The sequence below is a fragment of the Mus musculus genome, chromosome 3, assembly GCF_000001635.26.
Source record: "Mus musculus strain C57BL/6J chromosome 3, GRCm38.p6 C57BL/6J".
NCBI classification, from domain to species: Eukaryota; Metazoa; Chordata; class Mammalia; order Rodentia; family Muridae; genus Mus; species Mus musculus.
Genome location: NC_000069.6, coordinates 95,857,248 through 95,871,519, shown reverse-complemented (window position 1 = coordinate 95,871,519; position 14,272 = coordinate 95,857,248). Strand labels below are relative to the sequence as shown.

At 46.4% G+C, this 14,272-nt stretch overlaps 1 protein-coding gene across 2 annotated transcripts; it reads left to right on the top strand.

Moving 5' to 3' along the window:
• Window positions 1-5: 5 nt before the first annotated feature.
• Mrps21 (mitochondrial ribosomal protein S21) lies at window positions 6-8,886 on the top strand. Of its 2 annotated transcripts, none has more exons than NM_001355759.1 (3): window positions 6-67; window positions 905-1,026; window positions 8,588-8,886. In NM_001355759.1, the coding sequence occupies exons 2-3, from the start codon at window positions 944-946 to the stop codon at window positions 8,766-8,768; spliced, it is 264 nt and encodes an 87-aa protein (NP_001342688.1). In that variant the 5' UTR covers window positions 6-67; window positions 905-943; the 3' UTR covers window positions 8,769-8,886. The 2 variants fall into 2 exon arrangements, with proteins under 2 accessions (NP_001342688.1, NP_510964.1); NM_078479.4 differs by having other exon boundaries at window positions 878-1,026.
• Window positions 8,887-14,272: the final 5,386 nt, after the last annotated feature.

The window sequence follows — 14,272 nt, the reverse complement described above, 5'->3', positions numbered from 1 at the left end:
GTCGCGGGACTCCGTAGCTTCCGCTTCCGGTCCGCAGAGACCCGGAGTCCGAATTCAGAGGCCCCAGGTAGGGAGCTCGAGGGGTGTGGGGGGGTTCACTGAGCTGCAAAGCGAGTATGGCGGGAGGGCAAGATTTCGCGTGGTGCCTAGAGGCGGACGAAGAGTTCTTTCTAACTCTCAGCGGAAACCTATTTTTTGGTTTGCTTTGCTTTGCTTTTTCGAGAGTGTTTTTATGTAGCCCTGGCTGCCCTGAAACTGGCTCTGTAGACGAGGCTGGCCTCGAACTCAAGAGTTCCGCCTGCCTCTGCCTCTCAAGTGCTGGGATAAAAGGCGTGGGCCACCACTGCCCGGCAATTATCTTTTAATTATTTCTTGGTGTGACCGGGGGGTTGGGAGGGGCGAAAGTCAGGACAGCTTGCAGGAGTCTGTCCTCTCTTTCCACCGTAAGGATCCAGGGCTCTAACTCGGGTCATCAGGCTTGGTGGCAAGCGCCTTTACCTGCTAAGCCATATCACTGCGTAGTGAAAGAAATGTTGCTAACAATTTGCTTGTACTTTTTCATTAAAAAAAAAAGTTATTTATATTTTATGTGTGTGAGTGTTTTACTTGCATGTATGTCTGTGCATCACAGAGGTCAGAAGAGGGTGTTGGATTCCCTGGGACTGTATGTGTTGTGAGCCACCCTGTGGGTACTGGGAATCGAACTTGGATCCTCTTAACTACTGAGCCATCTCTCCAGACTTACTTGTACTTACTAAGATATGGAGAATTCCTCCAGCCCAGTTCTGTGGATCTCAAGCTGGTTCTGTTGCTAAATTAAATAAAAACTACCTATGGTAAGTTGTGACTCTGTTGGGCTTTGTTCTCTTACATTGAGTCTCTGGTTTCCATGCTCGATGTCCAGTCTGTAGTCCCGGAAGAATGAAGATTTAAATACGAGGCCATGGCTAAACATCTGAAGTTCATTGCCAGGACAGTGATGGTTCAGGAGGGGAACGTGGAAGGTGCCTACCGGACCCTGAACAGGTAAAATGAGTCGAGTCTTGCCTGGACCAGCCGTGGGAAATGTGAGGTGATCCTGCACCCAGCCTACCACCTCATAAAGCCTACCACTGGTGCCAGCTCTGTGTAGGCTCTGAATACCACCACCTCCACCTCCTCCTTTTTTCCTCCTCCTCCTCCTCTTTCTTCTTCCTCCTCTTCTTCTTTTAAATTTATTTATTGTGCATACAGTGTTCTACCTGCATGTATGCCTGCATATCAGAAGAGGGCACCAGATCTCAGTACAGATGGTTGTGAGTCACCATGTGGTAGCTGGGAATTGAACTCAAGGCCTCTGGAAGAGCAGCCAGTGCTCTTAACTACTGAGTCATCTCTCCAGCCCCTCTGGACACTTCTTATCCCTTCAGTTTATTATCCTAAAAATGAAGTTCTCCAAATTCAGCTCGATGGAGCTTATCCAACAAGCAGCTATCATCCCTTGATGATAAATCTGAGTTCTATCCAAAGACCCCGAAAAACTGCTGGGCACACTGTAATCCCAGCACCTGGGAGGTAGAGACAGGAAGAATTTGAGAATAATTTAGATGATGGTGACTAGACTCAGTCTCAGATGACCCCTCCTCATGTCAAAAAAAAAAAAAAAAAAAAAAAAAAGTCTGGGAGGGGAATGAGAAACAAGAAGCAGAGGCATGGTGCATTTCAGCTGAGCCAGTATCTGTGGAATAAGGCTACTAGAGAGGATTAATTCCTCTGTGATTTTTGTTCATCTCATGTAGCTCAGGCTGGCCTAGAATGGGCAGTGTAGCCAAGGATTACCTTGATTCCTGATCCTCCTGCCTCCGTCTCCCAGATGCTGAGGTTGATCGTGTGTTTGATATTGTTTACGTGCCTGGCTAGCAAAGATGGATTCTAATTGTGCTCTTGAAGAAATAAGTCATGGATGAGAAGGCATTTCAGGTTCCAAAGAGTTATAGCATAAGCAGACACATAGAGCTAGGGGCTGGAGAGATGGCTCAGTGATCAGGAATGCTTGCAGTTCTTGCAGAGGACCCAAGTTTGGTTCCCAGTACCAACAACTGATGTTAGGGATCCAGTACACTCTCCTGCCTGCCCTCTGCAGGTCACACATGTGACAGAAACAAACCTACACCTCCACTTAAACACAGTGACACGGCTGGAGAGGAGAGGCTCCGTGGAGAACTGTCTGGACACTACATTGTGGGTGGAGACTAGTCCGTCCAGATGATACTGTACCACTCTAGTTCTTTTAGGCTTCCGTAGCCTGGCATGCCTTTTTATTTCATCTCTAATGATGTGTGTGTATGTGGGCATGTGCACTTGAGTGCAGGTTGCCAGAGGCTAGAAGCATTGGCCTGCTTGGAGCTGGAGTTCTGGAAGTTGTGAGCCACTGACCTGGGTGCTGGAAGAGAGAGAGGTGCCCTTGTAGCCAGTGAGGTCTTTCCAGCTCTTGCTTTGTTTGGTTTGGCTGTGGTGTGTTTGTTTGTTTGTTGAGAGGGGTCTCACTGTGCAGCTCTGGCTGGTCTGGAGCTGCTGTGCAGCCGGGTTGGCCTGGAGCTTATAGAGCTTTGCCCACTGTGCTTCCTGAGTGCTGGCATGTGTGCCGCTGGGCTCCTCTTTTTAGCTTGTCACTTTTTCTCTTATTTCCTTGGCCATCAGGCCGAAAGACATAATAAGCTTTATTTTAGCATGAAGATTGTTTTGCTGCAGGTAGTGGAGAAAGTTCTCTTATGTGACGGTGGTGCTCCGCCAACTAAGTCCTCCTCTGGTTCACTTAACGCTCATTTTCAACAGCACCTACTTCCTTGCCCACTTTTCCATACATAATGAGATGTATACCTCTTAGCTACTTTCAAGACTATAAAGCAAAGCATAAGAAATAAAATATTTCTCATCCCCTCTGAACGAGAGGCTCAAACTATTCTTTGAAGCCAGGTCACATTCTTATCTAATTATTACTAGATTTATTTATTTACTTACTTGCTTATTTAGTATATGAGCACTCTCCTGCATTTATACTTGCATACCAGAAGAGGACATCAGATGCCCTTTCAGATGGTGTGAACCACCATGTGGTTGCTGGGATTTGAACTCAGGACCTCTGGAAGAGCAGTCAGTGCTTTTAACCTCTGAGCCATCTCATGCCTATCACCTCCTTTGCTCCCTAGCATAATCTCGGGACAAGCCCAGAAGTGCCAGACAGGGCTCCTTTCAGGGCCTCCTCAGTCCAGGACCTTGGCAAAATGTGGGCATGTTGTTTTGGCTGGGAATCGAACCTAGGTCAAGCAGCTGTGCTCACCACTATACTACCAACACTACTTGGTTTTGTTTTTAAAGATATATTTTATTTTTCTTTAATCCTAGCACTTTATCTCTGTGAACTCACGGTCAGCTTGGTCTAGATAGTGAGATCTAGGTCAATCGGGGCTATGTCTCAAAAACCACAACAAACAAAATATTTTATCTTTATTTATGTGAATGTTCGTGTGTGCCTTGTGTATTCAGGTATCCCTGAGGAGGGTCTGGATTCCCCTGGCTCTGCACTATCCAGTTGGATTGGGTTTATAGCTCAGATGGTACAGTGCTTAGCTAGCTTGCGTGAGACTTTGGGTTTCTTCTCTAGTACTCTATAAACTGCGTGTGGCGACGCACCCTCACAGTTCCAGCAGTTAGGAAGTGGTGGTTGGAGGTCCTGAAGCTCCAAGTTGTCCTTGACTGTATTGCAAATTTGAGGCCATCCTGGGCTACATAGGGACCAAGGGCTGTTAAAGGGGCTTGCTCTCAAGCCACTTGAGTTTGGGTCCCAGACCCATGTGGTAGAAGAAGAACATTAACTCTTGGACAGTATCTTCTGACCTCCACAGAGTGGGAGAGCTGGCCAAGTGCACTGGCTGCTCTCTAGGGGGCCAAGTTCAATTCTCAACACCCACTCCACTTCCAGAGCATCTGACACCGTCTCCTGGCCTCCACAGGACCAGGCACATACCATGTGCCATATACCTAGACATGCATGTAGGCAGATAAATATGTACATAAGATAATAAAAACCTAAAAAGTAGATACTACGTAGATATTTTCTACCATCTGACCTGGTATTAATTCAGATCTTGTCCAAGGAACGTTTATTTCTTTTAAAAAATTTTTTTGTGACAGAGTCTTATGTAGCCCAGTCTGGCCTCAGATTTATCATAAAGCTAAGAATAACCTTAAGCTCCTGATGCTTTGCCCCCGTCTCCTGAGTCAGGGTCACAGGGTCACAGGCACTCGCACACACGTACAGCACCCCATCCTCTGCAGCTCTGGGGAACCCAGGCCTCTGTACATGCCACGGAAGCACGCTACCAATCAATTACAAGCTGAATCCTCAGCATAAAGAATTTTAGTTTCTTTAAAAAAAATAAGTTAAGTACAAAGCAGTTGGGGGTGGTGACTTACACTTGCAGCCGCAGCCCCAGTCCTGTAGAAGCTGAGGCAGGAGAATTTCAAGCTTGAACTATACAGACCCTGTCTCAAAAAATGACACTGAGTACTTTTTGAGTTTTTCTGTGTAGCCCTGGCTATCCTGGAACTCACTCTGTAGAACAGGCTGGCCTCGAACTCAGAGATCCGCCCGCCTCTGCCACCTGAGTGTTGGGATTAAAGGTGTGCACCACCACTGCCCTGGCTGAATACTTTTTTCTTACTTCAGTTGTTAGAACACCAAGGAAATTATAAGGTTTTATTTTTGAGGGGAGGACCCAATTTATATTACCTAAGAAGAGAAGATTTGATCTGAGGATGTAGCATACTTGGTAGGAAGGCATTGGTCCAGTAGCACCATAGAAAATGACAAATAGTCAGGCGTGGTGGCGCACACCTTTGATCCCAGCACTCGAGAGGCAGAGGCAGGTGGACTTAAGAGTTCGAGGCCAGCCTGGTCTACAAAGTGAGTTCCAGGACAGCCAGGCCTATACAGAGAAACCCTGTGTTGAAAAACCAAAAAAAAAGAAGAAGAAAGAAAATGATAAATAGTGCTTTTGCCTGTAACTCTGGCTGGCACTCAGAGATGCAGACAGGAAGATCAAGTTATCCTTGGTTACACAGCAAGCTTGAGGCCAGCCTGGGCTATGTAAGACTGCAGGAGAGAAAGAGTCCTTGGAAAAGGAAGGCTTCAATTGAGCAGAAGAGGTGTTTATAAGAACAAGTGAAGACACCCAGGCCGCTGGACTCTGAACCCGAGCTTTGAGCTCCTTGGGGCTCCTTATGAACTTGAAACCAAGCTTTGGAAAACGGCGCAGGGAATGTATTGGCATTTACAGTCACTCCAGAAAGCTGCATTTTAAAAATAGTAGATTGCTTGGGGTGGCACATGTTTGTAATTCCAGCCGGCACAAGAAAGCTGAGGCAGGAGAATCAGGAATTCAAGGTTATCCTTGATTACATATTAAGTCAGAGGCCGGCCTGAGATATTTAAGACCCTGTCTCAAAACCAAAAAGCTACATTTTTAGTATAAAAATATAATTTGCAAAGAAGAAAGCTGCATTTATACTTTTTTTTTTAAGTCTTGGAGTGTTGTGGAAATGTCTTATAAGTTGTTCTCTAGCCTGGTTGGAGGCGGGAAGCGATCAATCCCTTGCTCTTAGGGTGCTTTCCTAGGCAAGGCGTTGTAAGCATGTGTGTGCGAGCAGAGTCTGCGCAGTGCTTCGACCTCCCGTCCAGATGCAGCTTTCCTGACCATGCGAGCAGAGTCTGCGCGTGCTCGACCTCCCGTCCAGATGCAGCTTTCCTGACCGTGCGAGCAGAGTCTGCGCGTGCTCGACCTCCCGTCCAGATGCAGCTTTCCTGGCCTGGCTTCTCTTTTTCCTCTGCTGTTCTCCGCTGTGTTCCCCTTGGGTCACCTTTTCTACATACCTGTCTCAGCCCAGTCTTCTCTTCCTTGGCTTTCGGGTGGTTGTGTTTGAAGTAAGCCTCTCATTCTGTGATCTGATTGCATTAGCGGTTGTAAGGGACAGGGGAGCCATGGTCGAGCTTTCGTGGAGTTTGGAGCGCACCGGGAGCCTTACAAAGGGGAAGGCCTATGTGCCTACCCCAGGAGACTGCCAGAAATGCCTGTTATGTAACCAGGGGCCTTCATTGGAGCCCTGACATGAGGATGTGGAGAGTGGGGGTTGCTAGAAGCCATGTGTGATTGGCTGGCCCCCAGACTAGGAAAGACAAGAACACTGGAAGCATTCCCAGTTGACCCCTTTTACTCCTGATGGGCCAGCTTCTGGGTTCATTGAGTCCTCCTGCATACACAGCGGCTGACGCAGCCTGGCTACATTGACATGTGAATCTGCCACCCCCAGGTTCCTCTTGGAAGCCGCTCGGCTCCTTTTACATAATCAGTTGAATTTTACTAAAACTGGCAGCTGGTTTCTCCGTCATGTAGGGTTGCCAGGCACCAGAACTCTAAGCTGATCTGTTTACACTAAGCTCTCATTTGCTAGTCCTTGAACTACCTTTGTAGACCAAGGTGACACTAGTAACACCTTCCCAGAGTGCTGCCATTGAGCTCCAGCTTCAGTTACCCCACCCCCACCCCCGCACTGGGGAGTAGACCCAGGGGCCTCACAGATAACTCAGACAAGCATTCTACCCCTCAGCTACACCCCCAGCCCTTTAGCTATTACTTCTTGAGTTCTTTTGGGTCTGTTTATTTGGTTGGTTTTAGGGGTTTTTTGAGACAGGGTCTCGTGTATCCTAGGCTGGCCATGTATGACTTGAACTCCTGCCTCCCCAGGTGCTGGCACCACACTGGGTTAAGGGGTTCTGGGGATGAAACCAGGTAACAACTGAGTTACACCACCAGCACCATACTTAATTCTGCTACAAAGCTTGACCTACATCCTTGCCTATTAGAGATGAAGTTGAATGAGTGCTTCTGCTGTGGTGGAGGGAGTGCGTGCGTGCGTGCGTGCGTGCGTGCGTGTGTGTGTGTGTGTGTGTGTGTGTGTGCGTTCTAGGCTGGCTGGTCTAGCTCCTCCTCCAGTGCTGGGATTACAAGTGGGGGCCTTTTTACCTGGATTCTTGCACTAGAACTCAGGTCCAGTGTCAACTCAACCATCTTTCCAGCCTAATCTATGCTTTTAATTTTTTAAAAAAGATTTATTTATTTAATGTATGTGAGTACACTGTAGCTGTCTTCAGACACACCAGAAGGGGGCATCAGACCCCATTACAGATGGTTGTGAGCCACCACGTGGTTACTAGGAATTGAACTCAGGACTTCTGGAAGAACAGTCAGTGCTCTTAACCACTGAGCCATCTCTCCAGCCCACAGCCTGTTTTTAATCGTTTTTAATATTTATTTATTTATTTATTTTGTTTAGTTGTTTGAGACAGGGTCTCACTGTGTAGTCTTGGCTAGCCTGGAACTGTGTAAATCAATTTGGTCTCAAACTCAGAGATCCGCCTGCCTTTGCCTCCCAAGTGCTGGGATTAAAGTTGTGCTCCTCCGTCTTGCTTATCAGTGCTCTCGGTTTCATCTCCAGCACTAAAGAGAAAGGAAATGCTTAGGTACTGAGATGATGCCCCGATGCTCCATCTCCTTGGCCTGTGTTTTCTCCCCCCACCCCCCTCCCCCGGATGAAAAGCCCCACCCAGCTCTTCCCCTGTCGTTGTCTAGGCTGGCCCAATCGCTGGGTGCTCTCCCGGCCAATGAGATCCTTACAGAAGGAAGGGGGTGAGCCTGCGGAACAACACCTAGGGCAGATCCCTAACCTCTGCCAGCACCTACACACTCATGACACACAGTTGTGTGATTAGAGCATGTGGGACATGGGAAATGGTGAGTGAGGCTGTTGCAATGCTCTCCTTTGTGTCCTGGCTATGACGAGGGCCTGTGTTTAGGGAGCCCCACAATTGCTCAGACTTAAGTTGTATCAGTTGTTTTTTTTTTCTAAGGGGTCATCTGAAACTATCCTCTTACATCAGCCTCCAGGTCCTGGGCTGATAGCCGTGTACACCACCCTACCAGTTCTCAAATACAAAGAAGAGGGAGCTACATTTTTCACTAAGAATCAACTAGGGGTCACTCCATTGAGTTTTGTTTTGTTTTGTTTTAATTACAAATAGTTTGCCTCAGTTGTGGTTGTTTTCGTTTGGTTTTGGTTTTGTGGGACAAGGTCTCTCTATGTGGCTCTGCTTGGCCTCCAACTCACAGAGATCCATCTGCCTCTGCTTCCTGAGTTCTGGGATCAAAAGCATGCGCCACCACACGCCAGGCTTCACGTGTGCTTCCCCTCCCGTGACTGGAAAGCACTGCACCGGGAACCACTGACCCTCAGAGGCTGTCTTACACCGTGGGCGTGGTGTGTGGAGGGAGTCAAAGAGAGAGCGTAGCTCCAGGGTAAGCACTATGGCTGCTTTTTAAATTTACCTCACGGGGTCTTACTGCAGCCTCTAGAAAGCAGTCAGTGTTATGTTGTCACCACCATCATTTTCAAACACAAGTTATTTTTGCCTCTTGACTTCCGATGGGCAGTGAAACTGGTAAGGAACAGTGATGACGAACAGCATCTGACTTCATCACCTGCCTTTATACAGAATCCTCACCACGGATGGGCTTACCGAAGTCATAAGTCGACGACGCTACTATGAGAAGCCTTGCCGCCGCCGCCAGCGGGAGAGCTATGAAACATGCCGGAGGATCTACAACATGGAAATGGCTCGAAAGATTAACTTCTTGATGCGAAAGAACCGTGCAGACCCGTGGCTGGGCTGCTGAGGCTTGGGGCTAGGCACCCACACACCCATGTCCAACTCCTTTCTTTATCCAGCCAAGTTCTGTTACTTTTCTCTATAATAAAAACTCCATCACAGGTGAACAAGAAGGCTTGGACATACAGAAGCTGTCTTATTGGTCCACAGCGGACCCCGTCTTTGATTAAAATGAAAATAAAGAATGAGGGCTGGAGAGATGGCTCAGCGGTTAAGAGCATTGACTGCTCTTCCAAAGGTCCTAAGTTCAAATCCCAGCAACCACATGGTGGCTCACAACCACCCATAATGAGATCTGATGCCCTCTTCTGGTGTGTCTGAAGTCAGCTACACTGTACTTACATATAATAATGAATCTTAAAAAAAGAAAAAGAAAAGAAAAGAAAGAATAAAAAAAATGGAATAGGAGCAGTAATATTTGTTGCTAGCCTAGGAGAGGGGCCAATCAGAAGATACATGTAATGATAGAGTTTCTGTTTATAAAGATTTGGGAAAGTTCAAGAAACCATGGTGCCAGAAAGAAAGAAGGAAGGAAGGAAGGAAGGAAGGAAGGAGAGAGAGAGAGAGAGAGAGAGAGAGAAGGAAAGAAAATATTAGGGCTGGAGAGATGGCTCAGCAGTTAAGGGCGCTGCTTCTCTTTTGTACAGGACTTAGTTGAGTTCCAACACCTAATGGGTGACACAGGACTCTGAAACTCCAGTTCCAACTGTCTGTCGCCATCTTCTGGCCTCTTTGGGTACTTCATGAATATAGTACACATACCCTTGTGGCTCACAACTGTCTGTGAGTCAAACCCCAAGGGAATTCCTTTTCTGATCCCCATAGGCACCATATATATCCATGGCACACAGACATACATGCTAGGCAAACATTGAATATGTGAATGGACTTAATACTACTGAGCTGTACACTTGGTTAAATTACTGTTTTGTTACTATTTATTTATTTATTTTTTTGGTGGCTTTTTCTTGTTTTTGAATCTCTGTAACCAGGCTGGCCTCAAATGCACAGAGAACCACCTGCCTGTTTCCTGAGTGCTGGGATTAAAGGTGTGTACCACCCCACCCAGCTAAATTGCTGTGGTTTTAGAATTTCTTTTTGGTTTTTCGAGACAGGGTTTCTCTGTATAGCCCTGGCTGTCCTGGAACTCATTCTGTAGACCAGGCTGGCCTCCAACTCGGAAATCCGCCTGCCTCTGCCCCCCCAAGTGCCGGGATCAAAGTCGTGCGCCACCACCGCCCAGCGAGGTTTTTTGTTGTTTTTTTTTTGTTTTGTTTTAAAGATTTATTAGTATACAGCATTCTGCCTGCATGTATGTCTGCTGGCCAGAAGAGGGCACCAGATCTCATAGATGGTTGTGAGCCACCACGTGGTTGCTAGGAATTGAACTCAGGACCTCTGGAAGAGCAGCCGGTGTTCTTAACCTCTGAGCCTCTCCAGCCCGTGGTTTTAGAATTTTAAACCCCCTTTTCTGAGTCCAGGTGAGGCAAGGAAAGTTTCCAACTGTAAAAAAAAAATCCTACATTTCCTATCCAATTGTTATGAGTCCCAAAAACAACTCTCACCGGAAATGCAGATGTTACTCTTCACTGAACTGCCCTTCTCTGTCTGCCCTTTGAGTAGTATGTATGTGTTCTTAATGAAGTCTCCTAAAATACTACTAAACTAGACTCAAAAGAATCCCAGGAACAGACCTTACAATGCTAACTCCTGTTTCTGTCCTTGAATCTTGATGGGGGGTGGGGTGGGGAGCACAAGTGCCCTGGATGGATGGTAAAGCAGTAAATGAATCATAAGAGGAAAGAGGTGTGTGTAGGGGGAAGGGCTCAGAGTGAGACATAGTGTCAATGTCAGCACAGGGGCTGTGTCATTCGTGTTAGGGCCCCTGCTTTAGGTCCAGGCCAGCAAGTTGTTAATAGGCCTGTGCATAATTGTAATTCCTGCTGGAGCTGAGCTTCTGTCCTGCATGTACTCAATTTGTTGGCGATGCCCAGTGTCAGCGCCTTCCCATGGCAGCATTCTGACCCCAGTGAGAAAACCTGCTAGTCCTTCATTGCTGACATCTGCTTCCTCCTTTCTTGGTCTCCATACAGACGCACCTCTAGTATCCGGGGCGTTGGCACCAGCATCTGCAGAAGACTGGCAGAGAAGAGGCAGGAGGGCTAGCCACCCATCCCAGGATGCTACCCTCTGAGCATAACAGTTTCAAGGGACAGAATTTAGGGCTAGTGGATAAACATCACCCCCTTGTGGTGTAACACATTGATTTCTAGCCTTCACTTTTTGTTTTTATTCATTCTTGATTTAGGGACTTAGCTCAGGCTGGCCTCAAACTTGTACTCTACCTGCCTTGTCCTCTCCAGTTGAGATTCCAGGCTTGTCCCTTTTTTAGTGGCTAATGCCTTGAGCCCTCTTGTGAGTTTACTGTTCCTCCTTTGAGGAAGCATTCAAGTCCTTAGGCGGGGGTCCTCACTGCTGAGTTGACAGGTCTTTCCTTAGGAACCTGACATGTAGATGTTGCCTCCCACTGTGGGTTGTCTTTTTATCCTGTGGTAGGTTCCTTTGATGTTTGCTGTGACAGGACTTTGGCTGGCTTGAAAGTGGCCATCCTCCTGTCTCAGCCTCACAAGGACTAGGATTACTGTCATCTGCCACCACACCCAGCCAAATGGCAGAAGTTTTCCATGTCCAGTTTGCTTTGTTGCCCTTGTTTTTGGTATCACATCTTAGAATTCATTGCCAAATCCAGTGTCATGAAGACAAACTCTGTTTTCTTCTAAGAGTTTTGTTTGTTTTGTTGTTGTTTCTAGACAGGGTTTCTTTCTGAGGCCCTGGCTGTCCTGAAACTCATTCTGTAGACCAGGCTAGCCTTGAATTCGGAGATTTGTCTACCTCTGTCTCTAAATGCTGGAATTAAAGACATGCACCACCACTACCAGTCCAAAACTAACTTTTACAAATTACACTTATTTATGTAATCTGTGTGTCTATACACATGCCACAGCCACCTGAGGAAGTCAGAGGACAGCTTTCGGGAATTGGTTCTCTCCTTCCACCTTGTGGGTCCTGAGGATCAAACTCAGGCTGCTAGACTTGGTGGCAAGCATCTTTACCCACTGAGCCATCTCACCAGCCCCAGCAGAAACTAGAATTAGAAGATACCTTGGTGTGAGACTCATTAGAAAGGGCAGTTGTTTTCTAGTAAGATGGAAATTAGAATTTCCCAATAGCATGAGGGTTTTACTTGTTTTTTTGTAATTGGAAAGTTAATTGACTGGCTTCAAGAGAGAGATTTTTGCTGTACTACTTAGATTGGCCTAGACTCTGGGACTCACGTAACATTCCTACCTCAGCCTGCTGAGTAGTGGATCCCAGTCCTTACTAAAGACATGGGGCACCACGCCCTAAAAGCTAGGTTTAATCATTTGAAAAGTACAATCTAAAGCCCACTTTCCCTGTAGCATGACAGAACCCAATAAAGCCTGCCTGTGAGTGACAAGCTGGGGGAGCCGACTGCGCTGCTCAGCTCGCCCAGTTTCCTGTCTGCAGCACCTAGTACCAGCATCCTGGAACTCACGAACAGCACGAAATGCTCACGGCCTACTGAGGTCCGCTATTTTGATAGAGTAACTGCATTTTAGAACACTGGTCATGGTGGGTTGGGTTTTCTACAGACTATTTCCACTTTTTTTTTTTTTTTTTTTTTTTTTTTTATCCAGCACAACCCAAGAAAGCTGCTTGTTCTTTGGGATCACATTTTTGGCTCAACAGCTGTCAGCTTGTTCACCTAGATCTGCGTGTGAATAAAGTGGGAGAGGTCTGTGCTAGGCTATAGCTCGAGAACTCAGAATTTGAGGCTGCTGTCTCAGTACCATTTTTAGACAAATACATGTTCTTGGTGATTTTCCAATCTCAGTTTTCACAAGAATCTCCTGACAAAAGAGGTCCTTGATAATCATACTGGAAAGTTCTCAAGAATAAAATGGATTCCCTGCCCCATAAGTATGTTCTCATTAATGTATTCCAGTTTTGCAGTTGAAACAGGGTCTCACAGAGATCCTCTATTTGCCAGTGCTGGCAGTAAAAGCTTAAAGATTTATTCATTATATGTAAGTACACTGTAGCTGTCTTCAGACACACCAGAAGAGGGCATCAGATCTCATTATGGATGGTTGTGAGCCACCATGTGGTTGCTGGGATTTGAACTCAGGACCTTCAGAAGAGCAGTCAGTGCTCTTACCCACTAAGCCACCTCTCCAGCACAAGGAGCCAGTTTTATTTTCAGTATTTAACCAAGTGAATTTAAAATAGTGTTAGCCTTCCACTGCCTGTGATTCCTCCATATTTTTTTTTTCTGAATTGTTTCCATCATGAGGAAATGACAAAAAGAGCGAGGCACAGTGACACCCAAGCTTAGTCCTAAGTATTCACGGTGGCATGCATGCACACTCGAGAGAGCACACACACACACACACACACACACACACACACACACACACACACCACACACACACATTTAGTCCTAACTGCTCATGCTAAAGAATGAAGATTACCTAAGCCCAGGAATTCAGAGACAATCTGAAGAAAACATCATCTCCAACAGGAGAAGGGAGGGGGAAATAGAAGTCTCTTCTTCAAAGGGGTTACGAGAGGAATAAAGGAAATATAGATGTTTTGATAGGGGCAGATGTGGATGGATAGAAGAGTACAAAGTAAACTCATATATGTCAGATAGTTGATGTTATTGCAGTGCTGACATCAGACCCAGGGTCTGAAGCATGCTAGACAAGTACTATACTACTGAGCTGAATCCCAAGTTCTGGTCTTCTGTGTTTATGTGCCTGTGGAATCCTGAAAACAACTCCAAGGAGTCAATTTTCTCCTGCTGCCTTAGGGGATCCTGGAAGCAAACTGGTGCCGTTGTAAAACACCTCTACCTACAGAGCAGGCCTTCATCTGAGTTTTGCCAAAACTGCCAAAACTATTCAAACAGGGAAAGGACAGCCTGAGAGCTTGGTTTGGTGGTTCAGGCCTGTAATCTCAGAATTTAAGAGATGGAAGTGAGAATATCAGGAGTTCAAGATCATCTGCATAGTGAGTTTGAGGCCAGCCTGGGCTACGTGAGACTCTGCCTCAAACAAAGCAAATAATAGTATCAGGAAATTGGATATTCATGAGCATAAAAATGAGTTAAAGTTGGGCATAGTGGCACATGCTATAGACTACCAGAAGTACTTTCTCTCTCTCTCTCTTTTTTTTTTTTTTTTTGGTTTTTCGAGACAGGGTTTCTCACCACTGCCCGGCTTTTTTTTTTTTTTAAAGATAAACTTATTTTATTTATACGAGCACACTGTAGCTGTCTTCAGACACACCAAAAGAGGGCATCAGATCCCATTACAGAGCCACTATGTGGTTGCTGGGAATTGAACTCAGGACCTCTGGAAGAGCAGTCAGTGCTCTTAACCACTGAGCCATCTCTCCAGTCCCAGAAGTACTTTCTCTTACCTAACT